The sequence below is a fragment of the Oncorhynchus kisutch genome, linkage group LG4, assembly GCF_002021735.2.
Source record: "Oncorhynchus kisutch isolate 150728-3 linkage group LG4, Okis_V2, whole genome shotgun sequence".
Taxonomy (NCBI): Eukaryota; Metazoa; Chordata; class Actinopteri; order Salmoniformes; family Salmonidae; genus Oncorhynchus; species Oncorhynchus kisutch.
In genome coordinates, this window is record NC_034177.2 from 26,625,153 (window position 1) to 26,652,000 (window position 26,848).

The 26,848-nt window shown below is 45.0% G+C and overlaps 1 protein-coding gene across 1 annotated transcript in view; it reads left to right on the plus strand.

Annotated features, from left to right (window-relative positions):
• LOC109888834 (CMP-N-acetylneuraminate-beta-galactosamide-alpha-2,3-sialyltransferase 2-like) overlaps window positions 1-26,848 on the plus strand; it is a 39,687-nt gene extending 12,839 nt beyond the window's left edge. The window contains exons 2-7 of the mRNA XM_031822712.1: window positions 14,125-16,395; window positions 22,599-22,792; window positions 23,887-24,066; window positions 25,979-26,024; window positions 26,168-26,287; window positions 26,387-26,848. Coding sequence (XP_031678572.1) covers window positions 15,982-16,395; window positions 22,599-22,792; window positions 23,887-24,066; window positions 25,979-26,024; window positions 26,168-26,287; window positions 26,387-26,560 — 1,128 coding nt within the window. The 5' untranslated portion in view covers window positions 14,125-15,981 and the 3' untranslated portion in view covers window positions 26,561-26,848. The remainder of the gene's footprint in view (window positions 1-14,124; window positions 16,396-22,598; window positions 22,793-23,886; window positions 24,067-25,978; window positions 26,025-26,167; window positions 26,288-26,386) is intronic.

Here is a 26,848-nt window from a genome sequence, read left to right on the forward strand (position 1 = left end):
TTTATCAATAACAATGATTTTTAAAGTACATGCTAATATTTAACTCTCTCTATAATAAACAATTTAAAACCCACTTAAAGGGTACCTTAATTTAGTGTTACATATTTTTCCGATCCACTATAGATGTAGACATGTAGACTTATATTTAGTTCACTCTGAAGTAAAATCCAATTGAGCTCAACAAACATTCATACATTTTATAGTTAACTAGGTTAATACGCTAATTAGGGAATTCAAACTGCGTGCAGAAGTCCTATAGACACAGCTGTAACTAGATTACTCACTTCTAAGGCCATACAGAGTGCTGTCAAAGTGGGTTCATGTAAGGAGCATCCTCCTTTACAACATCAAATAGGTTACTTCACTCAATGATTCAATTCCAAAGCAACCTACTGTAAGGTCCTTGTGCACAAGGACCACTGAGTTTGCCGTAAATAGGCAGGTCGCCATGTAGATAGATAGGTATGACATATAGAGAGGAAGATATTGTATGTTGATGTTGGGCTTGATTAGAAAACATGCTGGCTAAGGCAAACCGTGGCGGGATGCATAGCTATCTGGATTTGAAGTTGGACTGGGACATCCAACCTTACTCCACTTTGGGAAACTCCTTTTTGAGGCAAAAAGGTGCACGTATAATGCCCATGTTCTTCAAAGAAGTGCTTCCAGTGTGTGTGGTGTGTATGTTCGCTCTGCTACTGCCGTTACTGGCTCTGGATTCTTAACAGATGGGAAAGTCTCCGGGTAGACACAGGCATCACAGAAAATGGGATGGCTTTGTGCAGTCAGGCTTTTGATCTTGTCAGTAACAAGTTTCTCCTCACCTGGGAAATTTGGTGTGTACTCAACCCTTGCAGGAGTAAAGACGCTTCCTGAATCTAATATTCCATTTCTTCCACACACACTTTTTATTTGAGGGGGGCTTCAGACCTTGATATCCACCCCATCTTGTAGCCTACCACCATTTCCCTTTTCATTGGATAATTGCTACTGCTACTAATACATCAAATCAATGTTTATTGGTCGCATATACAGTTTAGCAGATTTTATAGTGGGTGTAGTGAAGTGTTTTACTGCTCCTAACGGTACAGTAAAATGTTAAGCAAGTACAAAAATAATAACATTTCAGAATGAATCCAAATAACAACCCAAACAACCCAAATAACGCTACTCAAACCCGTATGTATAAGGGTTGAAAATGGCAGATTTGGGCACTGAGAAACACCTAAATTGGACTATGTTTTTGATGTTGTTACAAGAAGACATGGCGTCATACACTTGGTTGTTCTGAACAGAATGAGCCTATCCTTGTCTATTGTGAAGAAAATCGGAAACATACACCTGAACGCACTCATGACTCCTTTCTGTGCGCACCAAAATTACGATCTGTTTGCCTTTTGAAAGCTTAACACTGTAAGATCGCATTTTATAACAGCTAGTCATGCTGGCAATAGAACACAAATGTACATTGAAATGATACTGAGCAAAAATATGAACGCAACATGTAAAACAATATATAAATGCAACAGAAATGTTCCATACGCACAAAAAAAGCTTACTTCTGTCAAATTTTGTGCACATATTTGTTTACATCCCTGTTAGTTTTAGGATTTCTTTTTTGCCTAGATAATCTATCCACCTGACAGGTGTGGCATATCAAAAAGCTGAATAATCATCATGATCATGACACAGGTGCACCTTGAGCTGGGGACAATAAAAGGCCACTCTAAAATGTGCAGTTTTGTCACAGATGTCTCACGTTTTGAGGGAGAGTGCAATTGGCATGATGACTGCAGGAATGTCCACCAGAGCGGTTACCAGAGAATTTAATGTTCATTTCTCTACCATAAGCCACCTCCAACTTAATTTTTGAGAATTTGGCAGTACGTCCAACCGGCCTCAGAACTGTAGACTATGTGTAACCATGCCAGCCCAGGACCTCCACATACATCCGTCTTCTAAGATGGCTAGCCAGCTAAATTAGATAGCTAGCCAGCTAAATTAGCTAGCAATCTAGCTAAGCTAATTGAATCTGCATGCACTTTTTTATACTGTCCTACAGTTACAAATAACAACACTTCCATTCAAAGTATTAAATAGCATCTTACCTGTTGGCTCTAGTTCATTGTAGCATATACAGTGCCTTGCGAAAGTATTCGGCCCCCTTGAACTTTGCAACCTTTTGCCACATTTCAGGCTTCAAACATAAAGATATAAAATATTTTTTTGTGAAGAATCAACAAGTGGGACACAATCATGAAGTGGAACGACATTTATTGGATATTTCAAACTTTTTTTAACAAATCAAAAACTGAAAAATTGGGCGTGCAAAATTATTCAGCCCCTTTACTTTCAGTGCAGCAAACTCTCTCCAGAAGTTCAGTGAGGATCTCTGAATGATCCAATGTTGACCTAAATGACTAATGATGATAAATACAATCCACCTGTGTGTAATCAAGTCTCCGTATAAATGCACCTGCACTGTGATAGTCTCAGAGGTCCGTTAAAAGCGCAGAGAGCATCATGAAGAACAAGGAACATACCAGGCATGTCCAAGATACTGTTGTGAAGAAGTTTAAAGCCAGATTTGGATACAAAAAGATTTCCCAAGCTTTAAACATCCCAAGGAGCACTGTGCAAGCGATAATATTGAAATGGAAGGAGTATCAGACCACTGCAAATCTACCAAGACCTGGCCGTCCCTCTAAACTTTCAGCTCATACAAGGAGAAGACTGATCAGAGATGCAGCCAAGAGGCCCATGATCACTCTGGATGAACTGCAGAGATCTACAGCTGAGGTGGGAGACTCTGTCCATAGGACAACAATAAGCCATATATTGCAAAAATCTGGCCTTTATGGAAGAGTGGCAAGAAGAAAGCCATTTCTTAAAGATATCCATAAAAAGTGTAATTTAAAGTTTGCCACAAGCCACCTGGGAGACACACCAAACATGTGGAGGAAGGTGCTCTGGTCAGATGAAACCAAAATTGAACTTTTTGGCAACAATGCAAAACGTTATGTTTGGCGTAAAAGCAACACAGCCCATCACCCTGAACACACCATCCCCACTGTCAAACATGGTGGTGGCAGCATCATGGTTTGGGCCTGCTTTTCTTCAGCAGGGACAGGGAAGATGGTTAAAATTGATGGGAAGATGGATGGAGCCAAATACAGGACCATTCTGGAAGAAAACCTGATGGAGTCTGCAAAAGACCTGAGACTGGGACGGAGATTTGTCTTCCAACAAGACAATGATCCAAAACATAAAGCAAAATCTACAATGGAATGGTTAAAAAATAAACATATCCAGGTGTTAGAATGGCCAAGTCAAAGTCCAGACCTGAATCCAATCGAGAATCTGTGGAAAGAACTGAAAACTGCTGTTCACAAATGCTCTCCATCCAACCTCACTGAGCTCGAGCTGTTTTGCAAGGAGGAATGGGAAAAAATTTCAGTCTCTCGATGTGCAAAACTGATAGAGACATACCCCAAGCGACTTACAGCTGTAATCGCAGCAAAAGGTGGCGCTACAAAGTATTAACTTAAGGGGGCTGAATAATTTTGCACGCCCAATTTTTCAGTTTTTGATTTGTTAAAAAAGTTTGAAATATCCAATAAATGTCGTTCCACTTCATGATTGTGTCCCACTTGTTGTTGATTCATCACAAAAAAATACAGTTTTATATCTTTATGTTTGAAGCCTGAAATGTGGCAAAAGTTCGCAAAGTTCAAGGGGGCCGAATACTTTCGCAAGGCACTGTACTTCTCATTTAACTTTTAATTATTCAATAATTTTAATCCCATCTTCCATTGATTAGATAATCTCCTAATTTGCTTTGCTACACAAGGAAGAGTCTATGATTATATTATACAATGGGTGGGTCTATTCCTGGATGCTGATTGGTTAAAACTGCATTCCAGCCGGTGTCTTTTCCACAAATTACCACCGGTTGAAGCTATGATGTTGAAATGCCTATTTACTTTGTTACAGCTCACTGCGCAATCCACTGTCATCAGCCCAGCCAGGCAGTTTTTATATTTGATCTCCACTATGAAAAGCATCTAGCCATTATCTCCCATTTCTTTCAGATTGGCATTTAAATTTCAACAGCGATTTGTTTAAACTTTGCTCTCTGTCTCTCCGTCATTTGCAACATTGTTTCAATATTCAAATTCGATCTCCAGCTGTCAGATAGTAATGAACGTGTTGGGAGTCGGGCCACTCCAAATTATGAATCAGCTGGCATCGTTTTTATGGATATATATATACAAAGAAAAGTCAATAGAAAACAGGTCAAACAAAACTAAATTCAGCTAGTTTGCTGTCTTTCCAGCTTCAGTATGAAATGATTGTGTTAGCTGTGTTGTTGGCTATGTCCTTAGAACAACAGTGTCTTGACAATAGAGCACATTGTCTATTCCAGGCAAAATCGCGCATCATAGCTCATTGTTATGGACGTATCCCAAAAAATTGAAAACAGCTTAAACAAACGCAAATGCAGATACTTTGCTGTTATTCTGGCTGAACTGTTTGAAGTGACTGTAAGTTAGCCGTTGTTGGCTAGCTTAACCGAACCGATAGATCGGATGACCAGCCGGCTTGGGTAGCAACCCTAGATTTGTCTCGGGACTATATCTTGTGGAAGGATGAAATAATATGAATAAATTCAACAATATAACGTTTTTAATGAAAATATGTAAATCATTATTTGAATATGTTGGTAACCTGTTGTATGAAAGTGATAATGCCCTCGAAGCCGGTGTTTGGAGGATATATTGGCATGGTAAAAAAGGAATGCTTCTACACCTGCATTGCTTGCTGTTTGGGGTTTTAGGCTGGGTTTCTGTACAGCACTTTGAGATATCAGCTGATGTACGAAGGGCTATATAAATAAATTTGATTTGATTTGAATAGCCTACAATGTTTTTTCATCTCAGATTTACTCACGAGGCAATGGCATACAACATAGCATAGGCATAGCCATATTTTTATTATTTAAAATATATTTTATTATATATTCATTTGGGTTCACAGTGCAGACCGAACCAATGTCCTCGTACCGAACGCTTTTGTACCAAACCGAGGTCCTCGTATCGAAGGGTTTGGTACGAATGCATGTACCGTTATAGCCTTAATACTTATGCATATGCTTACCATATTCCTTCTGTAAGAAACATTTACATTTAGCCTGATCCATTTAGGCCAATTCCCATGAGTGGAAAGGGTTAATGTCTCTATACATGGGACAGCTTTGGCTGTGAGTATTATTATTATTTGACCCTGCTGGTCGTCTATGAACGTTTGAACATCATGGCCATGTTCTGTTATAATCTCAACCCCGGCACAGCCAGAATTGCATCTGCATTGCTTGCTGTTTAGGGTTTTAGGCTTGGTTTCTGTATAGCACTTTGACATCGGCTGATATAAAAAGGGCTTTATAAATCAATTTGACTTGATTGATTGTGTGTATTCGAGGTCGACCGATTAATCGGAATGGCCGATTTTAATTAGGGCCGATTTCAAGTTTTCATAACAATCGGAAATCTGTATTTAAAAAAACATTTTTTGCACCTTTTATTCAATCTTTATTTAACTAGGTAAGTCAGTTAAGAACACATTCTTATTTTCAATGATGGCCTAAGAACGGTGGGTTAACTGCCTCGCTCAGGGGCAGAACGACAGATTTTCACCTTGTCAGCTCGGGGGATTCAATCTTGCAACCTTACAGTTAACTAGTCCAACGCTCTAACCACCTGCCTCTCATTGCACTCCATGAGGAGACTGCCTGTTACGCAAATGCAGTAAGCCAAGGTAAGTTGCTAGCTAGTATTAAACTTATCTTATAAAAAACAATCAATCAATAAATCACAATCACTAGTTAACTACACATGGTTGATATTACTAGTTTATCTAGCGTGTCCTGTGTTGCATATAATCGATGCGGTGCGTATCATTGCTCCAATGTGTACCTAACCATAAACATCAATGCCTTTCTTAATCAATACACAGAAGTATATATTTTTAAACCTGCATGTTTAGCTAAAAGGAATCCAGGTAAGCAGGCAATATTAACCAGGTGAAATTGTGTCACTTCTCTTGTGTTCATTGCACGCAGAGTCAGGGTGTATGCAACAGTTTGGGCCGCCTAATTTGCCAGAATTTTACGTAATTATGACATATTGAAGGTTGTGCAATGTAACAGGAATATTTAGACTAATGGATGCCACCCCTTAGATCAAATACGGAACGGTTCCGTATTTCACTGAAAGAATAAACGTCTTGTTTTCGAGGTGATAGTTTCCGGATTCGACCATATTAATGACCAAAGGCTCGTATTTCTGTGTGTTATGTTATAACTAAGTCTATGATTTGATAGAGCAGTCTGACTGAGAGGTGGTAGGAAGCAGCAGGCTCGTAAGCATTCATTCAAACAGCACTTTTTTTGCCAGCAGCTCTTCGTTGTGCGTCAAGCATTGCGTTGTTTATGACTTCAAGCCTATCAACTCCCGAGATTAGGCTCGTGTAACCGATGTGAAATGGCTAGCTAGTTAGCGGGGTGCACGCTAATAGCGTTTCAAACGTCACTCGATCTGAGACTTGGAGTGGTTGTTCCCCTTGCTCTGCATGGGTAACGCTGCTTCGAGGGTGGCTGTTGTCGTTGTGTTCCTGGTTCAAGCCCAGGGAGGAGCGAGGAGAGGGACGGAAGCTTTTCTGTTACACTGGCAATACTAAAGTGCCTATAAGAACATCCAATAGTCAAAGGTTAATGAAATACAAATGGTATAGAGAGAGAGTCCTATAATTCCTATAATAACTACAACCTAAAACTTCTTAACTGGGAATATTGAAGACTCATGTCAAATGGAACCACCAGCTTTCATATGTTCTCATGTTCTGAGCAAGGAACTTAAACGTTAGCTTTCTTACATGCACTTTTACTTTCTTCTCCAACACTTTGTTTTTGCATAATTTAAACCAATTTGAACACGTTTCATTATTTATTTGAGGCTAAATTGATTTTATTGATGTATTATATTACGTTAAAATAAGTGTTCATTCAGTATTGTTGTAATTGTCATTATTACAAATAAATACATTTTAAAAATCGTCAGATTAATCGGTATTGGCTTTTGCTGGTCCTCCGGTATCGGTATCGGCGTTAAAAAATCATAATCGGTCGAGTGTGTATGTGCGTGTGTTTGAGCATGGGCATATGCGTGTATGAGAGTGTATATGTGAGTACAGGAGTCTTCTGGTATATTCTGGTGGCATCCCTAAAGATGACGCCTGATGGCATCTGATGGTCCCAAAGAAACGTTGTTTCATTACACATCATTACAGAGTTAGCGAGCCCATTAAGACCCTTATTGGTGAACTACTGATCCATGCATAGCTCTTTGTCTGTTGGCAAGGTACGGATACCCACAAACAGTGTATGAGGTGTGTGTGTGAGTTTTGTGACTTTATCTTTGTCTCTTACTACAGGAGATGTTGTGATGGCTGTTCAAGAGTCTGATGGCCTGGAGATTGAAACTGTTTTTCAGTCTTTCAATCCCGGTTTTGATGCACTTGTGCATTCTGAAATATTCAGGCCCCTTCCCTTTTTCCACATTTTGTGATGTTACAGCTTTATTCTAAAATGTGTTAAATTAAATGGTTTACTCATCAATCACAACACACAATAACCCATAATGACAAAACAAAAACAGGTTTTTAGAAAATGTTGCAAATGTATTAAAAATTAAAAACAAATATGTTATTTACATAAGTATTATGACCCTTTGCTATGAGACTCGGAATTGAGCTCAGGTGCATCATGTTTCCATTGATCATCCTTGAGATGTTTCTACAACTTGATTGGAGTCCACCTGTTGTAAATTCAATAGTCCTTGTGCCCAAGAAAGCGAAGGTAACCTGCCTAAATGCTACCACCCCATAGCACTCATGTAGGTAGCCATGAAGTGCTTTGAAAGGTTGGTCATGGCTCACATCAACACCATCATACCAGAGACCCTAGACCCATTCGCATACCGCCCCAACAGATCCACAGATGAGGCAATCTCAATTGCACTCCACACTGCCCTTTCCCACCTGGACAAAAGGAACACTTATGTGAGAATGCTGGTCTTTGACTACAGCTCAGCATTCAACACCATAGTGCCCACAAAGCTCATCACTAAGCTAAGGACCCTGGGACTAAACACCTCCCTCTGTAACTGGATTCTGGACTTTCTGACGGGCTGCCCCCAGGTGGTAAGGGTTAGGAACAACACATCTGCCACGTTGATCCTCAACACGGGGTCCCCTGAGGTTTGCATGCTTAGTCTCCTCGTGTACTCCCTGTTCACCCATGACTGCATGGCCAAGCACGACTCCAACACCATCATTAAGTTTGCTGACGTCGCAATGGTGGTAGACCTGATCACCGAAAATGATGAGACAGCCTATAGGGAGGAGGTCAGAGACCTGGCAGTGTGGTGCCAGGACAACAACCTCTCCCTCAATGTGAGCAAGACAAAGGAGATGATCGTGGACTTCAGGAAAAGGAGGGCCAAACACATCCCTATTCACATCGAAAGGCTGTAGTGTTGCTGGTCGAGAGTTTCAAGTTTGTTGGTGTCAACATCACCAACAAACTATCAAGGTCCATACACACCAGGAAAGTCATGAAGCGGGCACAACAAGGGCACTACGGAGGGTAGTCCATTCAGCCCAGTACATCACTGGGTCCAAGCTTCCTGCCATCTAGGACCTATATACTAGGCGGTGTCAGAGGAAGGCCCCAAAAGACTCCAGCAAAGACTCCAGTCACCCAAGTCATAGACTGTTCTCTCTGCTACCACATGGCAAGTGGTACCAGAGCACCAAGTATAGGTCCAAAAGGCTCCTTAACAGCCTTAAGACTGCTGAACAATTAGTCAGATGGCCATCCGGACTATTTGCATTGACACTGCCCCCCTTTTTTTACAGTGATGCTACTCGATGTTTATTATCTATGCATAGACACTTTACCCCTACCAACATGTACAAATGACCTCGACTAACCTGTTCCCCCCCACATTGATTCAGTACCAGTACCCCCTGTGTGTAGCCTCGTTATAGTTTATTAAGTAAATATTTACTTAACCAACAATGTAGTTTTAGGAAAATAGAGTTAAGGGCTTGTAAGTAAGCATTTCACGGTAAGGTTGTATTCGGAGCATGTGACATAACATTTGATTTGATTTGAATAACCGGGTGGTAGTCGGCTAGTGACTGTGACTAAATTCAGTCTGATGGCCTTGAGATAGAAGCTGTGATACAGCCCGACATGATGCTCTCAATGGTGCATTTGTCGAAGTGTGATGGTCTTAGGGGCCAAGACAGATTTCTTCAGCCTCCTGAGGTTGAAGATGCAGTTTCACCTTCACCACACTGTCTGTGTGGGTAGACAATTTCACATTGTCAGTGATGTTTACACCAAGGAACTTGAAGTTTTTCACCTTTTCCCCATCCCGTCGATGTGGATAGGGGCGTTCTCCCTCTGCTGTCTCCTGAAGCATGATCAGCTCCTTCATTTTGTTGACGTTGAGGGAGGTTATTTTCCTGGCACCACTCTGCCAGACCCCTCACCTCTTCCCCCCTTTTGTCAAGGTGGGTGAGGGCAGTGTGCAGTGCAATGGCGATTGCATCGTCCGTGGATCTGTCAGGGCGGTAGAGGAATTGGAGAGGGTTGAGTCTGTCGGGGAGTAGGTGATGTGGTCTTTGACTAGCCTTCATGATGATGGAAGTGAGTGCTACAGGTCGGTAGTCATTAACTTTCTTGGGCATGGTGGTGATAGTGCACGTCTTGAAGCAGGTGGGGATAACCACCTGTGGGCACGGCTAAGGATACCGTCTGGGCCGGCAGCCTTGCGAGGGTTAACACCCATGAATGTCTTGCATAGAGGTCCTTAAGCATGTGGCCCCCATTGTCCTCAGGGGCTCTCCTTGGTAGCTCAGAGTTGTTATTATTGAATAATAATTACTGTATAATTGAACATACACAATGTAATCATGTATGTCCAAGTGTGTCAAATATGTAAGTTGCAAACATTGTATGTCAAAAGCACTGTTTGTGTGTGTGTCTCCCTAACCTTGCTAACAGACAAAGAACTGTGATTGGATCAGTGGTTTACCAATCACAGTGACATGGGGTGGTGTGTAAAGAAACACATTTTAGGGAGAAAGTTTCTTTGGGATCGTCTTTAGGGAAGTCCCCTGAACAAGCTAGGAACTAGACAACCACCTCAGGGGTGTTAAACGTAATTGGACTCAGGAATGGTCTTGCAATGTTCCCATGAAACATATCTAGAATAGTAATATCTTATATTCTGAGAACATGGCAACCATGTTCTGTGTGTGTTTGGTGCGACGTTGCTTGCAACATTGCCATGAAACGAGTCTAGAACATTAATATCTTATATTCATGTTTGGTGTAATGTTGATGAAATATTATCCAAATCCTCAGAAAACTGGACACATGAATGTTCTTGCAAAGTTCCCATGAAACGTGTCTAGAACATTAGTATCTTATGTTCTGAGAACATGGTAGCCACGTTCTAGGTAAGTTCTGTTTGACGTTAATGGTCTCTTGGAAACAGTCCGTGCACATCACTATGAAAACCGTAGGTAATTACCTAAGGTAACGTTCTCTAAAGTTGTGGGAATGTTTGTTGTTAGCTGGGGACAAACAACAGAGAAGGAACAATAATCCACTGGAGCTGTCAGCGTATCTAATTATTGCATTGTAGGCATTTAGCAGAACAATTAGGGTTAAGTGCCTTGCTCAAGGGCACATCAATAGATTTTTCACATTTCTCACCATTTGTTTACTGGCACCACCCCTCTTAACCGCTAGGCTACCAATCTTCTGATACACAGAGCTGTAGCTAGCCTGTACTACACGCCTCATGAGACCCTTTCTACCGGGAGTCCTCAGATCTGAGGTTCACACATTTTTGTATCTGTTTGAAAAAAATGATTTTTTTACATTCATATTTAAATATCAACAAGCCTTGATTGAGCGTGAGTGTTTTAATTGGCTGATGGAGATTTGCTGATGCTGGCCCCCACACATGCAGCTCTCAAACACACTCCCACCTTGGAATTATACAGGTTAACTCTGATATTGTATGAGGAAAGTAGATTTGCTGTAGATTTAGGCCTACTGTTGGTTACAATCCCACAGAAAAGTCAGCCAGTTATTTCCTGAAGGTAAGCATTTCGCTGTAAGGTCTACACCTGTTGTATTCGGCACATGTGTCAAATAAAATTGTATTTGATAAGCTTAAATGCTTTAATCCATTAAACATGAAATTTGATTAGGCCTCTCGGTCCAGCCATTGAAAATCTGCGTATTTTGTTCAGATTAATCGACAGAGGCATTAGGGCTGCATCGTAAAGTCTCAGTCCACAGAATAAGGCATCCATTATAGATGGAGTTTTAGGGGTTTTAGACTGGGTTTCTGTATAAGCACTTTGTGACATTTGCTGATGTAAAAAGGGTTTTATAAATACATTTGATTGATTGATTGATAGCACAGGCGGTCTGTGGCACCTTAATTGGGGAGGACGGACTTGTGTTAATGGCTGGAGGGAAATAAGTGGAATGGTATCAAATACATCCATGGTTTCCATGTGTTTGATGCCATTCCCTTCACTCTGTTCCAGACATTATTATGAGCTGTCCTCCCCTCAGCAGCCTCCACTGATTGATGGAGCCTGTAACCAACAGCTGTGCATGCACTTTCTTAAGGTAGCTACGCAGTCTTGTCCATGGATATCTTTTTCTACATTTTGCTACATTGCAGTGGCAGCCAGCTGTGAGGCAATGTTTCCAGGGCAACAGTGGCCCTCACCGCTCCAAACCCCACAACCCTGTGTAGACAATCAGGACAGGGATGGAACAAAGTCTTAATGTGTGTGTGGTTGTGCGCATGCTGCACATGTGTTCTTGCATACATGTGTGTTTATAGAAGTGTTGGCTAATGGAAGATACTTGGGTGAGGTCACTCCTGGACTTCTCATATGGCTATGCTTGTTTTTAGAGTGTGTCCATCTCATCCGCCAATGTGTCTGTTGGCTTTTCCAGCTTTGAGATATTTAGATTGACGTTAGTGAATTTGATTAGAAAAGATCATCTCTGTGGTCAAGATGATCCATGCATACACTGTAAGAGTGTAAGCCAGATTGTCACTAGGTAAACTCTCTCCCCAACATGATTATGCTTTTCTTCACATATTCAAATAGGGGATCAGGGCCGCCCTAGCCTTTTTGGAGCCCTAAATGAGATTTAGTTGGGGGGCACTTTGCATTCAAAACATTTGAGAATGATTCAAGTTTTAAAGTACATTTCCTGCAATTCTACCCATTTGCCATGGGGTGGAGAGCCATTTTGTTCAGTTTCAAAGCTGTGCCTGTGAGCTGGCCCTGTAGGAGATCAGTGCCTGTGCTTGTTGCTGGTACTCTATGTTCCTGTCACAGTGAAGATAGATAGCGTATCTCTACAGGTAGCAATCACTTAAGTCTCAATCCTCCCACACTCCTTTCAATCACTCGCCCTGACCATCCCTCTTTCTTGTCCGATTCTTGTCCCACTTACGTGGGCTCTGCTGCTTCAAGGAACAAATGCAACGCTTACTGGTGAATATGTAATGTAAAATATGTTCTAATTGGTGAAAAAAATCATTATCGAGGCATTATCGACGCTTTAGCGGTACCCCCACACATATAATCACAGTGCCCATCATTTAATCTGAAGCTGAGGCAGCGTCCTTCAGCAGCATCCTTCCATATGACCACATGTTTAGCTATTTTGCTATTGTGTATTTTACTGATCTCTTCTTCCTAAGTATTTGTGTGCTGTATGATGTTGTTCTGTCTTTTGGGGGGATGGTTCCCATGTGTTTTGGAAGCATTTTGGCAAATCCAGGCTGGCCCATTTTGTAAACATTGAAATGTTTGTGGATCAACAGTCTTTCCTGTATATACGCCTTTCTGTAAATCTGATTCAGTGAGAGTAACACGCTTCTCTGCACAATCGCACGGAGTCCAGTATGTAGCCATGGAAACCTGAAGTCTCCTCTTTGGTGAAAGCAAGCACGTTTTTCATTGGGGGGCATAGTTAAAAGAGTACAAACACGGATCCTACTGAACTAAAATGAGAGATTATATGTATATGACTGATCCAATCATTACCAATGACTCCAACATGTATTTACAACAGGCGTACCATCACAACCATCCATCTACGTAGGGCCCTACCTACACTGTGGCCTGAGAGGTGAAGAGCTGCATTCAGATGTGGTTTTCAGCGCCAACGTATTATGGTCCAGTCATTGTGTAACATTATTTGGTGATTGTCCCTTTCTTTCTACATGTCATGTCTGGTCTTTGTCAACCCAGTGTTTTGGCCCTGCTGCAGATACTCTGTCTCCTTTCATCTGTAAGCTTCGGTCCCCACAGAGGCCCAAAGATAGAAGCACATCCCCTGTTCTTCCCTCAGAGACTGGCCCGGAGAGAGAGAGTGAGATGAGGTGTTTGGGGGGATAGACGAAGTCACAAAATGCATTTAGCAGTAGAGATGGAAAGTGGTTTTTGGCTGAGGCAGGGGAATAAGGGAGATGAAGAGGCTGCTATACTGAGATATAATAAACTCTAATTCTGTTCAATTAGATATGCTCCTAATGAATGGGGCTTTGTTTTGTTTTGGGTTGTTTGTGTTTGGGTATGTGGTAGCTGAACAGACTTGACAAGCACCAAACCACAAATGTAAAGTCTGATGAGCATCATTATTCTGTGCTATTCTGGTAGGGTAGGCATGATTCATCAAATTTTTCAAGAGGTTTGGGGTTTGTTTTGAATATAAAGACCAAGGAAAGAGTAAAGGCCGAGAGAGGCTCAGACAAGGGGGCTTTCTTTACAGCAGACACAATAACTTTAACGACACAAAAGCTTTCAAATCAAACACTGTCATGAAGTCAAAAACCCAGGTAAATGTCAGTATCTCTATTGCCGGGCATGCCATGATGCCTGTGTGTTATAAATGCACAGTCTGTTGATTCACACCCTCACTTATATTATCTCCTCTCTCTCCTCCAGCTGTCTACCACTTTCTGAACAGCGGTGTGTTGGTGTCTCAGGAGGACAGGGACCTGGAAACAAGCAGATAGGGAGCAGGAGCTACAGGGGCCACAGTGTCTATCTGCTCCTCAGTTCCCCTGTGAGGCTGTCTTTGTGTCAGGGATCGAGAGGTGGACACACACACAGACAAGGACTGTCTAACAGCAGGACTGCACCACTTTGCAGGGCACTGGAGGGACACTGGGCGGAAGGTTAGCATCTGGCTGGCAGAGAGAGGGAAGAGAGTGGATAATGTGGTGGGCAGGCGACTGCATTGCCGAGATTACAGATTAGGGAGAGCAGCAGGTCAGGGCACATCATCCTGACAAAGCCTGCACTTCCACCAACACTACACAGCAGAATTCAATTAAACCCTACAGCTACTGGCAGGCAGTGGCCCAGCCTCACACACATACACTCACACACAAATATACAAAGAATTTCCACTGCTGGACAGCTGCTGAGCCCCTCTTCCCTCTTGTCCTGTTTGATGTTCAGTGCCAGATGGGATTTTTTCTTCTGATTGATTTGTCTTTTTTCAATCCAGTCACTCATAGCCTCAGTTCCTTTCAGGGCATTCATTGGTAAGCCCTTTTAAGGTCCTCGTATCTACTTTTCTTAAGACTCTGTGGCAATCCTCTTTGTCATTACGGCCAGAATGTTTTGATTACTTTAGGAGCTTTTACAGTACTGCTTTTTCTCTGACTGAAGAGCACTGGAATTCTGATGGTCGCGCAGACTTTTTGAGGCAGCACTGCGATGAATATTTGTGCTCATATTCTCCTGTCAATCAGACTTGACATGTCCAGAGAGCTCCTCCCCCAGACAGGCAGACAGAACGTGGATGCAGAGCATCTGGAGGGCTGGTAGATGCTCAGTCTGCCACACAGAGACACACACCACTCACAGCCTCAATGACAACTAGACTACAGGACACCTGGCCCTACGTTCTAGCGGAGGAGAACACAAAGTCCTGAGTAGCTCTGCTCTTTCTGCAATTCTCAGAAACTCCAAAGTGGATCTTCTGACAGAAAAAAGCAAGCTTGCGCGAGACGGGCAGAGAAGTGAGAAGAGGGAGGGAGAGGGGGAGACATGTTATTTGTTCAGGTTGACTAGAGACTCGATGGAGCTTCTTTCATGCCAGCCTGCCTGCAGTCGCCGCCGCCTTTTACCCTCCTTCTCCCGTCTAGCCCGCTAGAGCATACTACTCAGAAGACTGCTTCAGCACTTGACAGAGGACCATCAAACACCAGGGCGGGCTACTCACATGGACGGCTGAGATGACACTAATGACTCGCTACCTGACTTTTACCATGGATATCACTATAGGTGGGACTGCTAACACAGCGTGATAAGCTCTGACAGTTCCTCAGACTCTAGCAGTGTACAATTTGTGCAGAGTTCATCAGAGTTTTGTATGTGCAGACACTGCTGGAGCTCCCATCCAGGACTGGAGCAGTGCAGGGAGTGGAGAGCAGGGCTGGTGGGTGTGAAGAGTGGCAGCTGCGTGCGGAGAGACGGAGAGTGGGGAGAAGCAACAGACACAGACTCTCTGACAAACTGTTTAGTGTGAGACACTGAGAGACTCACTGTGGAGCAGCGGCTCTCCCTCTCTCTGTCTGTGGCGCTGGGAGAGTGTTCTCTCTGAGCCAGCGTGAGCCAGCCAGCACACTGAGTGGAGCTGAGGCCAGCAGGGTGGGGACGGTGGCAGGAAACAGCGCATGGAATTGGGGGAGCCGGGTGCCCTCCGTCACCCAGCACCGGGAGGGGCACTGGGGCTGGGTGTGGGGCAGCCCTGGAGGGGTGAGGGTCCAAAGATCAGGGGAGCTGAGGCCCATGTTGACAGGCGGGACCAGCGTGGAGCGGGGTGGTCGGATGGCAGGGGCCAGGGCCGGCGGAGTGGGCATACGGTGCTCATTGAGGGTGTGGGTTCTGCTGGGCTCCCTGGGCCTTGTCTTTCTCACCTCCCTCTTCTTCTCCATCTCTCTGAGGGGGGGCGTTGGCCTGCCCTACCTGGAGCCCCCCGGGTGGGAAAAGTCCAGCCGAGTAAAACTAGTGCCCAACTACTCTGGTGTCCACCAGCTGGGCCCACTAGAGAGCACCCAGCAGCAGAAGACATGTGCCTGTCCCCGCTGTGTGGGAGACCCTGGGGTGTCGGACTGGTTTGATGAGAACTACGACCCGGACATCTCCCCCGTGTGGACACGGGACAACATCCAGCTGCCTTCAGACGTCTACTACTGGTGGGTGGTAAGTGATCCAGCTGAACAGCTTCTATGTTTTACTCCATTTGACCATCCTCTATCGTTCTTCTGGTCTCCCTGGAAAGAATGAGAGCAGCTCTGCCAATCATATTAAAGGAAGGCAAGCACATGATGGGTCTGTTAAAGAGGACATTGAGTAATGTCTGAATATTGAAATGAACAAGTCAGACAAAGCTGTAGAGGTCCAGTGGAAAAATAGCCCCTGTAAGTCTGTTTGAATTACAGACAGGAAAACACCTAGGTGATTACGTAGCTAAAAGAGACAGACATGAACACTGAAGTAGAAGACGTGTGAGAGAAAGATGCTGACCTGTGAGAAGTACCATTTAGAAAACTAAATTAGTTTGTGTTTGGTCAGAAGTTGAACTTATTTAGTGTCACATCCTCCAGTTCCTGGCCTTGCTTTATATATTCTGAACAAAAATATAAACGCAAAAATGTAAAGTGTTGGTCCCATTTTCCATGAGCTGAAATGAAAGAGCCCATATGCATTAAAAGCTTATTTCTCTCAAATGTTGTGCGCAAATTTGTTTACATCCCTGTTAGTGAGCATTTCTCCTTTGCCAGGATAATACATCCACCTGTGTGGCACAGGTGTGGCATATCAAGAAGCTGATTAAACATCATGATCATTACACAGGTGCACCTTGTGCTGGGGACAATAAAGGGCCACTCTAAAATGTGCAGTTTTGTCACACAACACAATGCCACAGATGTCTCAAGTTTTGAGGGAGTGTGCAATTGACATGCTGACTGCAGGAATGTCCACCAGAGCTGTTGCCAGAGAAGTTCATGTTAATTTCTCTACCATAAGTCCCTATGTAGATGGATGGTTGTGATGCAACACAGTTGTTTTAGAGAAATTGGCAGTACATCCAATTGGCCTCACAACTGCAGCCCATGTGTAACTGGCCAGTCATGTGAACTCCATAGATTAGGGCCTAATTAATTTATTTAAATTGACTGATTTCCTTATATGAACTGTAACTCAGTAAAGTCATTGAAATTGTAGCATGTTACATTCATGTTTTTGTTCAGTATATATCCTACTCGATAATTAGGTGATTGCAAACAGAGGCAGACCAGCTAGTGCCAAGCTACTAAGTGGTGGTAAGTAAATGAGCTGGTGAAAGGATGAGATTAGAGAGAGGAGCTAATGGGGTAGGTGCACAGGAAAGGTGAAAGAGGGCATAGATTAGGGTTAATGGATCTCTCGAAGAGTTAAGTCAAGAGTCTGCACTGTTGAGTTGGTTAGTATATATATACCTAGTATATGGTCAAGGTTGTTGAGCAATGAAGAGCATGTCATAGTTTCTCTACAATGGAGCAGAGCAGTAAAGACACTGTTTGGCAGCAGCAGTGCCCACTGAACATCTGCCAATAATTAGTGACCCTGCAGAAAGCCGGTGTGCTGGTATCAAGGAGGGGGAGGGAGCAAGACAGAGTAAAGGAAAGAGAGGGAGCATTAGGGAGAGGTCATGCAGGGGAAACTTAGAGCGAGAGAGAGGGAGGTGTGTGTGAGAGAGGGAGGTGTGTGAGAGAGAGGGAGGTTTGTGAGAGAGAGGGAGGTGTGTGAGAGGGAGAGAGAGAGAGGGAGGTGTGTGTGTGTGAGAGAGAGAGGGAGGTGTGTGAGAGAGAGGGAGGTGTGTGTGTGTGTGTGTGAGAGAGAGAGAGGGAGGTGTGTGTGTGTGTGTGAGAGAGAGAGAGAGAGAGGGAGGTGTGTGTGTGAGAGAGAGAGAGGGAGGTTGTGTGTGTGAGAGAGAGAGAGAGGTGTGTGTGAGAGAGAGAGAGAGGTGTGTGTGAGAGAGAGAGAGAGGTGTGTGTGAGAGAGAGAGAGAGAGGTGTGTGTGAGAGAGAGAGAGAGAGAGGTGTGTGTGAGAGAGAGAGAGAGGTGTGTGTGAGAGAGAGAGGGTTGAGAGAGAGAGAGAGGTGTGTGAGAGAGAGAGAGGTGTGTGAGAGAGAGAGAGGTGTGTGAGAGAGAGAGAGGTGTGTGTGAGAGAGAGGGAGTGTTGTGTGTGTGAGAGAGGGAGTGTTGTGTGTGTGAGAGAGGGAGTAGTGTGAGAGAGAGGGAGGTGTGTGAGAGAGAGAGAGAGAGGGAGGTGTGTGAGAGAGAGAGAGAGAGGGAGGTGTGTGTGTGTGAGAGAGAGAGAGAGAGAGGGAGGTGTGTGTGAGAGAGAGAGAGGGAGGTGTGTGTGAGAGAGAGAGAGAGGGGGAGGTGTGTGTGAGAGAGAGGGGGAGGTGTGTGTGAGAGAGAGAGGGAGGTGTGTGAGAGAGAGAGGGAGGTGTGTGAGAGAGAGAGGGGTGTGTGTGTGTGAGAGAGAGAGAGAGAGAGAGAGAGGGAGGTGTGTGTGTGTGAGAGAGAGAGGGAGGTGTGTGTGTGTGAGAGAGAGAGGGAGGTGTGTGTGTGTGAGAGAGAGAGGGAGGTATGTGTGAGAGAGAGAAGAGGGAGGTGTGTGAGAGAGAGAGAGAGAGAGAGAGGGAGGTGTGTGTGTGTGAGAGAGAGAGAGGGAGGTGTGTGTGTGTGTGTGAGAGGGAGGTGTGTGTGTGTGAGAGAGAGAGGGAGGTGTGTGTGTGTGTGTGTGTGTGAGAGAGAGAGAGGTGTGTGTGAGAGAGAGAGAGGTGTGTGTGAGAGAGAGAGAGGGAGGTGTGTGTGTGAGAGAGGGAGGTGGTGTGTGTGAGAGAGGGAGTAGTGTGTGTGAGAGAGGGAGTAGTGTGTGTGAGAGAGGGAGTAGTGTGTGAGAGAGGGAGTAGTGTGTGAGAGAGGGAGTAGTGTGTGAGAGAGGGAGTAGTGTGTGAGAGAGGGAGTAGTGTGTGAGAGAGGGAGTAGTGTGTGAGAGAGGGAGTAGTGTGTGAGAGAGGGAGTAGTGTGTGAGAGGGAGGTGTGTGTGAGAGAGGGAGGTGTGTGTGTGTGTGTGTGAGAGGGAGGTGTGTGTGTGTGTGTGTGTGTGTGTGAGAGGGAGGTGTGTGTGTGTGTGAGAGAGGGAGGTGTGTGTGTGTGAGAGAGGGAGGTGTGTGTGTGTGTGTGAGAGAGAGAGGGAGGTGTGTGTGAGAGAGAGAGGGAGGTGTGTGTGAGAGAGAGGGAGGTGTGTGTGAGAGAGAGGGAGGTGTGTGTGTGAGAGAGGGAGGTGTGTGTGTGAGAGAGGGAGGTGTGTGTGTGAGAGAGGGAGGTGTGTGTGTGAGAGAGGGAGGTGTGTGTGTGAGAGAGGGAGGTGTGTGTGTGAGAGAGGGAGGTGTGTGTGTGAGAGAGGGAGGTGTGTGTGTGAGAGAGGGAGGTGTGTGGTGTGTGAGAGAGGGAGGTGTGTGTGTGTGAGAGAGGGAGTATGGTGTGAGAGAGGGAGTATGGTGTGAGAGAGGGAGTAGTGTGTGAGAGAGGGAGGTGTGTGTGTGTGTGAGAGGGAGGTGTGTGTGTGAGAGAGGGAGGTGTGTGTGTGAGAGAGGGAGGTGTGTGTGTGTGAGAGAGGGAGGTGTGTGTGTGTGTGTGAGAGGGAGGTGTGTGTGTGTGAGAGATCGAGGTGTGTGTGTGTGTGAGAGGGAGGTGTGTGTGTGTGTGTGTGAGAGGGAGGTGTGTGTGTGTGAGAGAGGGAGGTGTGTGTGTGAGAGAGAGGGAGGTGTGTGTGTGTGAGAGAGAGGGAGGTGTGTGTGTGTGTGAGAGAGGGAGGTGTGTGTGTGTGTGAGAGAGGGAGGTGTGTGTGTGTGTGTGTGAGAGAGGGAGGTGTGTGTGTGTGAGAGAGGGAGGTGTGTGTGTGTGAGAGAGGGAGGTGTGTGTGTGTGAGAGAGAGGGAGGTGTGTGTGTGTGAGAGAGAGGGAGGTGTGTGTGTGTGTGTGAGAGAGAGAGGTGTGAGAGAGTGGTATGTGTGAGAGAGTGGTATGTGTGAGAGAGTGCTGTGTGTGTGAGAGAGTGCTGTGTGTGTGAGAGAGTGCTGTGTTTGTGAGAGAGTGCTGTGTGTGTGAGAGAGTGCTGTGTGTGTGAGAGAGTGCTGTGTGTGTGTGAGAGAGTGCTGTGTGTGTGTGAGAGAGTGCTGTGTGTGTGAGAGAGTGCTGTGTGTGTGAGAGAGTGCTGTGTGTGTGAGAGAGTGCTGTGTGTGTGTGAGAGAGTGCTGTGTGTGTGTGAGAGAGTGCTGTGTGTGTGTGAGAGAGTGCTGTGTGTGTGAGAGAGTGCTGTGTGTGTGAGAGAGTGCTGTGTGTGTGTGAGAGAGTGCTGTGTGTGTGAGAAAGTGCTGTGTGTGTGAGAGAGAGAAAGTGCTGTGTGTGAGAGAGAGAGAGCGCTGTGTGTGTGAGAGAGAGAGCGCACTGTGTGTGAGAGAGAGCGCGCTGTGTGTGAGAGAGAGAGCGCGCTGTGTGTGAGAGAGAGAGCGCGCTGTGTGTGAGAGAGAGAGCGCGCTGTGTGTGAGAGAGAGAGCGCGCTGTGTGTGAGAGAGAGAGAGCGCGCTGTGTGTGAGAGAGAGAGCGCGCTGTGTGTGTGAGAGAGAGAGCGCGCTGTGTGTGTGTGAGAGAGCGCGCTGTGTGTGAGAGAGAGAGCGCGCTGTGTGTGAGAGAGAGAGCGCGCTGTGTGTGAGAGAGAGCGAGCGCGCTGTGTGTGAGAGAGAGAGCGCGCTGTGTGTGAGAGAGAGAGAGTGCAGCAGCACAATTAGACCCAACCAAATCATGAGAAAACAAAAAGATAACTACTTAACACATTGGAAAGAATTAACAAAAAACTGAGCAAACTAGAATGCTATTTGGCCCTACACAGAGAGTACACAGCGGCAGAATACCTGACCACTGTGACTGACCCAAAATTAAGGAAAGCCTTGACTATGTACAGACTCAGTGAGCATAGCCTTGCTATTGAGAAAGGCCGCCGTAGGCAGACATGGCTCTCAAGAGAAGACAGGCTATGTGCTCACTGCCCACAAAATGAGGTGGAAACTGAGCTGCACTTCCTAACCTCCTGCCCAATGTATGACCATATTAGAGAGACATATTTCCCTCAGATTACACAGATCCACAAAGAATTCGAAAACAAATCCAATTTTGAAAAACTCCCATATCTACTGGGTGAAATTCCACAGTGTGCCATCACAGCAGCAAGATTTGTGACCTGTTGCCACGAGAAAAGGACAACCAGTGAAGAACAAACACCATTGTAAATACAACCCATATTTATGCTTATTTATTTTATCTTGTGTCCTTTAGCCATTTGTACATTGTTAGAACACTGTATATATATATAATATGACATTTGTAATGTCTTTACTGTTTTGAAACTTCTGTATGTGTAATGTTTACTGTTCATTTTTGTTGTTTTTCACTTTATATATTAACTTTGTATGTAGTCTACCTCACTTGCTTTGGCAATGTTAACACATGTTTCCCATGCCAATAAAGCCCTTGAATTGAATTTAATTGAATTGAATTGAGTGCCGTGTGAGAGAGAGAGAGAGAGTGCCGTGTGAGAGAGAGAGAGAGTGCCGTGCGAGAGAGAGTGCCGTGTGAGAGAGAGTGCCGTGTGAGAGAGAGTGCCGTGCGAGAGAGAGTGCCGTGTGCGAGAGAGAGTGCCGTGTGAGAGCAAGGGCTGGGTGAGCTAAAGAGAGTGCTGTGTGAGAGAGCTGGGTGAGAGAGAGAGAGAGTGCCGTGCCGTGTGAGAGAGAGAGTGCCGTGCCGTGTGAGAGAAAGAGCGCCGTGTGAGCGCAAGGGCTGGGTGAGCTAAAGAGTGCTGTGTCAGAGAGAGGGAGTGCTGTGTGAGAGCGAGAGCTGGGTGAGAGCTGTGTGAGAGAGAGGGAGTGCTGTGTGAGAGAGAGGGAGTGCTGTGTGAGAGAGAGAGCTGGGTGAGAGAGAGTGCTGTGTGAGAGAGAGGTATTTAAAGGTTGGTGCCAATAGCCTGATGGAACTGTTTTGTTTGGGGGTTGGGAGGTTTGCATGTGCTCCTATAGCAAAGACTTGAAAATCAGACTCTGTTTCACCTTCAATGTAAATGTTTTGGTCATCTCTCCCTCCATTTCCCCCTAAAACATATGACCTCTTTTTCACCTCCATTTAAATATGTTGTAACCTCTTCTCTTTTCCATGAGTCCCTAGGATACTAAAACCTACCCCTCTGCCCTCTTTTGACATCCTGTCGGAGGAATGAGAGAAAGTCTATGGTACTCTCCCAGTCCCCCTGTACTGCTCTCTTGACTGTGTGGCCTCTCTGTCGCCCCCTGCTTGTAGATGCTGCAACCTCAGTTCAAGCCCCACACTATCCAGCAGGTACTGCTGCGGCTGTTCCAGGTGATCCCTGGCCGCTCCCCCTATGGCTCCTGGGACCCCGCCCGCTGCCTGCGCTGTGCCGTGGTGGGGAACTCAGGCAACATGCGTGGGGCCGGTTACGGACCCACCATAGACAGCCACAACTACATCATGAGGTGAGGGAGGGAGGGAGAGACAGGGGGTTTAGAACAGGTTAGGTTCATCTGTTTAGTAGTTGAGGGGGTTTAGAACAGGTTAGGTTCGTCTGTTTAGTAGTTGAGGGGGTTTAGAACAGGTTAGGTTCGTCTGTTTAGGGGGTTTAGAACAGGTTAGGTTCATCTGTTTAGTAGTTGAGGGGGTTTAGAACAGGTTAGGTTCATCTGTTTAGTAGTTGAGGGGGTTTAGAACAGGTTAGGTTCATCTGTTGAGTAGTTGAGGGGGTTTAGAACAGGTTAGGTTCGTCTGTTGAGTAGTTGAGGGGGTTTAGAACAGGTTAAGTTCGTCTGTTTAGTAGTTGAGGGGGTTTAGAACAGGTTAGGTTCATCTGTTGAGTAGTTGAGGGGGTTTAGAACAGGTTAGGTTCATCTGTTGAGTAGTTGAGGGGGTTTAGAACAGGTTAGGTTCATCTGTTGAGTAGTTGAGGGGGTTTAGAACAGGTTAGGTTCATCTGTTGAGTAGTTGAGGGGGTTTAGAACAGGTTAGGTTCGTCTATTTAGTAGTTGAGGGGGTTTAGAACAGGTTAGGTTCGTCTGTTTAGTAGTTGAGGGGGTTTAGAACAGGTTAGGTTCATATGTTTAGTAGTTGAGGGGGTTTAGAACAGGTTAGGTTCATCTGTTGAGTAGTTGAGGGGGTTTAGAACAGGTTAGGTTCGTCTGTTTAGTAGTTGAGGGGGTTTAGAACAGGTTAGGTTCATCTGTTTAGTAGTTGAGGGGGTTTAGAACAGGTTAGGTTCATCTGTTTAGTAGTTGAGGGGGTTTAGAACAGGTTAGGTTCATCTGTTTAGTAGTTGAGGGGGTTTAGAACAGGTTAGGTTCATCTGTTTAGTAGTTGAGGGGGTTTAGAACAGGTTAGGTTCATATGTTTAGTAGCTGGTAAGTTATATTATGTGTTGTGCTATAATGCTACTGTAGGCTCTTTACAGTTATTGTAGAGAGAGAGATTTTTATTTAACTAGGCAAGTCTTGTTGAGATGTCTTGATATCCCTCTGTTTGTGTGTTTGTCTATCATTGGAGCTGCTCCCAGCATGGTCTGATTACCTGTGTCTGTCAGGATCAATCTGGCGCCCACGCTGGGCTATGAGGAGGATGCAGGCAGCCACACCACTCACCACTTCATGTACCCAGAGAGTGCCAAGAACCTGGCAGCCAATGTCAGCTTCGTCCTGGTGCCCTTCAAGACCCTGGACCTGCTGTGGATCACCAGCGCACTCTCCACTGGACAGATTCGCTTGTGAGAGCAAAACTGCCAGCACATACACACAGTCCATTCAGTTCTGGTCCTTGCTGTTCTGCAGCCCTAAGCTAGACCAAAAAATGCTGCTAGACTTTAAAAAGTCCCAGTAAGCAAAATGATGTTGAAAAGACAACTAAAAGATTCAATTTAGGTTCTGAATGAATGTCGAAAGTATATATTTTTCCGTATGTTTAGAATACTTGTTTTAACTTTTCAGATGTTGAAGTCAGGCTCATTTTTGGTTCTGAATGAAGGTTGAAAATACGTAATTTATAGACGTCTATGATTGGTTCAGATTTGGCCCGTACCGGATGTGGAAATCAGGGCCGGTCCAGACTGCACCAAAAAAAGATTGTCCAAAAGGCGTTGGCATCAGTCCGTGTTTACTGAGGTGCACCCGACAGTGTTGCCTGACATGACATTTTCTGAATGAGCCCATCTATGTGGTAAGCCTACCGTTTGTAAAATAACCCCAAAACAATGTCCAAAAGACGTTGGCTTGTGCTTCATGGGATGTAACCTAATGTGTTGCCCCAAAATGGAATTGTATGAATGCCCGTCCATATGGTAGTCCCACCATTTGTAAAACAAGCTGTTGCATTGGCTTTATTAGTCCTGATTCCTGTGACTAATCAATTTGTCTATTTAAGCTCTGAATATCAGCTACCCAACTTTATCAGAACTTATCGTGAGCCTGTTTGCAATGTGTTTGCAATGTGTTTGCAATGTGTTTGCAATGTGTTTGCAATGTGCAGAATTATTCTCTTCTTCGCTATGATCCGCTTGTCAAAAATGTACCGATACAAACTTGAAACCAATGATCATGACGGTGGTTGTGATTGTCCATCCATGTTGTTCATTGTACTTTGACCTGTTCTGTTTTTAGGATATGTTGTTTGTTAACGTGACAGCACATTTTGTCATTTTGATTGAGCACCATTTAGGTTTGGCTATATGATTTGAGAAACCTGCATGATGTAAATAAGTGTCCATCTCTTTACATCTCTTTGTCATTTTATCTCCAGCCAGAAGCCTACAGAAAAGTCCACACACTCTTTCTACCATATCCTATATCTGCTACATGATTTATGTTCGATTATTTTCTTGACAGAACGTTGGTGGAGCTCCGCAGCGTTGCGTCTCTCCAACAGCACCTTGGAGAGGCGCGCTGGGATTGGACAAGCAAAATATTTTGCGCCCCTGCCTTTGACAAAGTGGGCACTGCTTATCACAGGGTGAAAACGCTCGCCTAAAAAGACCTTATGCCCCTGGTTGAGAGAAATTGTCATTTTTGGGGGGAGCAGAATTGTGTGAGGATTTATGTTGTTGTTGTTGGAGTTGCGTCTTGGTCAGTTTAGCTCAGAAAATGCTGCCTTCGTCAATCTGACACTTTAGGCGGACACCTAATCCTGCCTAGTGAGCAGGCCGGACACCTAATCCTGCCTAGTGAGCAGGCCGGACACCTAATCCTGCCTAGTGAGCAGGCCGGACACCTAATCCTGCCTAGTGAGCAGGCCGGACCCGAGTCCATTTATATTGTTTTACATAAACACACCTTTTCACACGAGCACATTTTGTTCATGTTCAAAGTGAACTGCTGGCATCACAATCACACCTTCACAAACTCATTCTCACGCTGCGCTCTCTGTCTCTCTGTCTCTCTCTCTCTCTCTCTGTCTCTCTCTCTCTCTCTCTCTGTCTCTCTGTCTTTCTCTCTCTCTGTCTCACTCTCTCTCTCTCTCTCATCCCATTCCAGGTCAGAGCACATCATCAACAGAGCACTCTCTCTGTGGAAAAAGGAACGGCGTGCCATCTGTGAATCAGTCAATCATTTCACAGCAATTTAGAAATGAAAGGATAAAAGTGTGCTAAGACTCTTTCGCTCTCCCTTTATCTCTCTCTCCTTCAGTACCTACGCCCCTGTGAAGCAGTTTCTACGGGTGGACAAGGACAAGGTGCTAATCTATATTTAAAATCTCTCCATCCAACCTTTGTCATGTATTTGTTCAATAGTGCAGAATTGTAAATAAATATGTCTGTCTCCAATATCATTGGTAAACCCAGCATGGTACACTGTGCTGCTATCTAATCTCCCCAGGCTCAGATCTTCAACCCAGCCTTCTTCAAGTACATCCATGACCGCTGGACCAGGCACCATGGACGCTACCCTTCCACAGGCATGCTGGTCCTGTTCTTCGCTCTGCACGTGTGTGACGAGGTGAGGACCTCGCTAACATACTTTCACACAAACACCCAATACAGACATGTCTCCCGGCCAGTCTCTCTGCCTGTTTTAAAACGTTATCTTGTATTCCAGGTGAATGTGTTTGGCTTTGGCGCTGACAGTCGAGGCAACTGGCACCACTATTGGGAGCAGAACCGCTACTCTGGAGAGTTCCGGAAAACAGGGGTGCATGATGCAGATTATGAGGCCCTGATCATTGACTCGCTGGTTAAGGCTGGCAAGATCACCATCTTCCCAGGAAAGTGATGAGGGCTGAAGGTGTGGTGGGCTGGACAGGTTTACAGGAACACTAGAACACCCATCACCACAAGGCTTTTTGATGTTGTCATCTGCTTTATACAATGCCTGCTAATCATGTTCCCATTGTGGTAAGATGATGGTGGTTTTGGGTCGAACTACATGTGATTACACTCTGCCCCCAACAGGCCTACTACCTCCATAGAAACGACAGAACTATAGAGGGGGCAGATAAGTCTGTCCTAGCCACTGTATGGACCTGTGAACCCGTCCCATCCACAATCCCCCCCCCCCCCC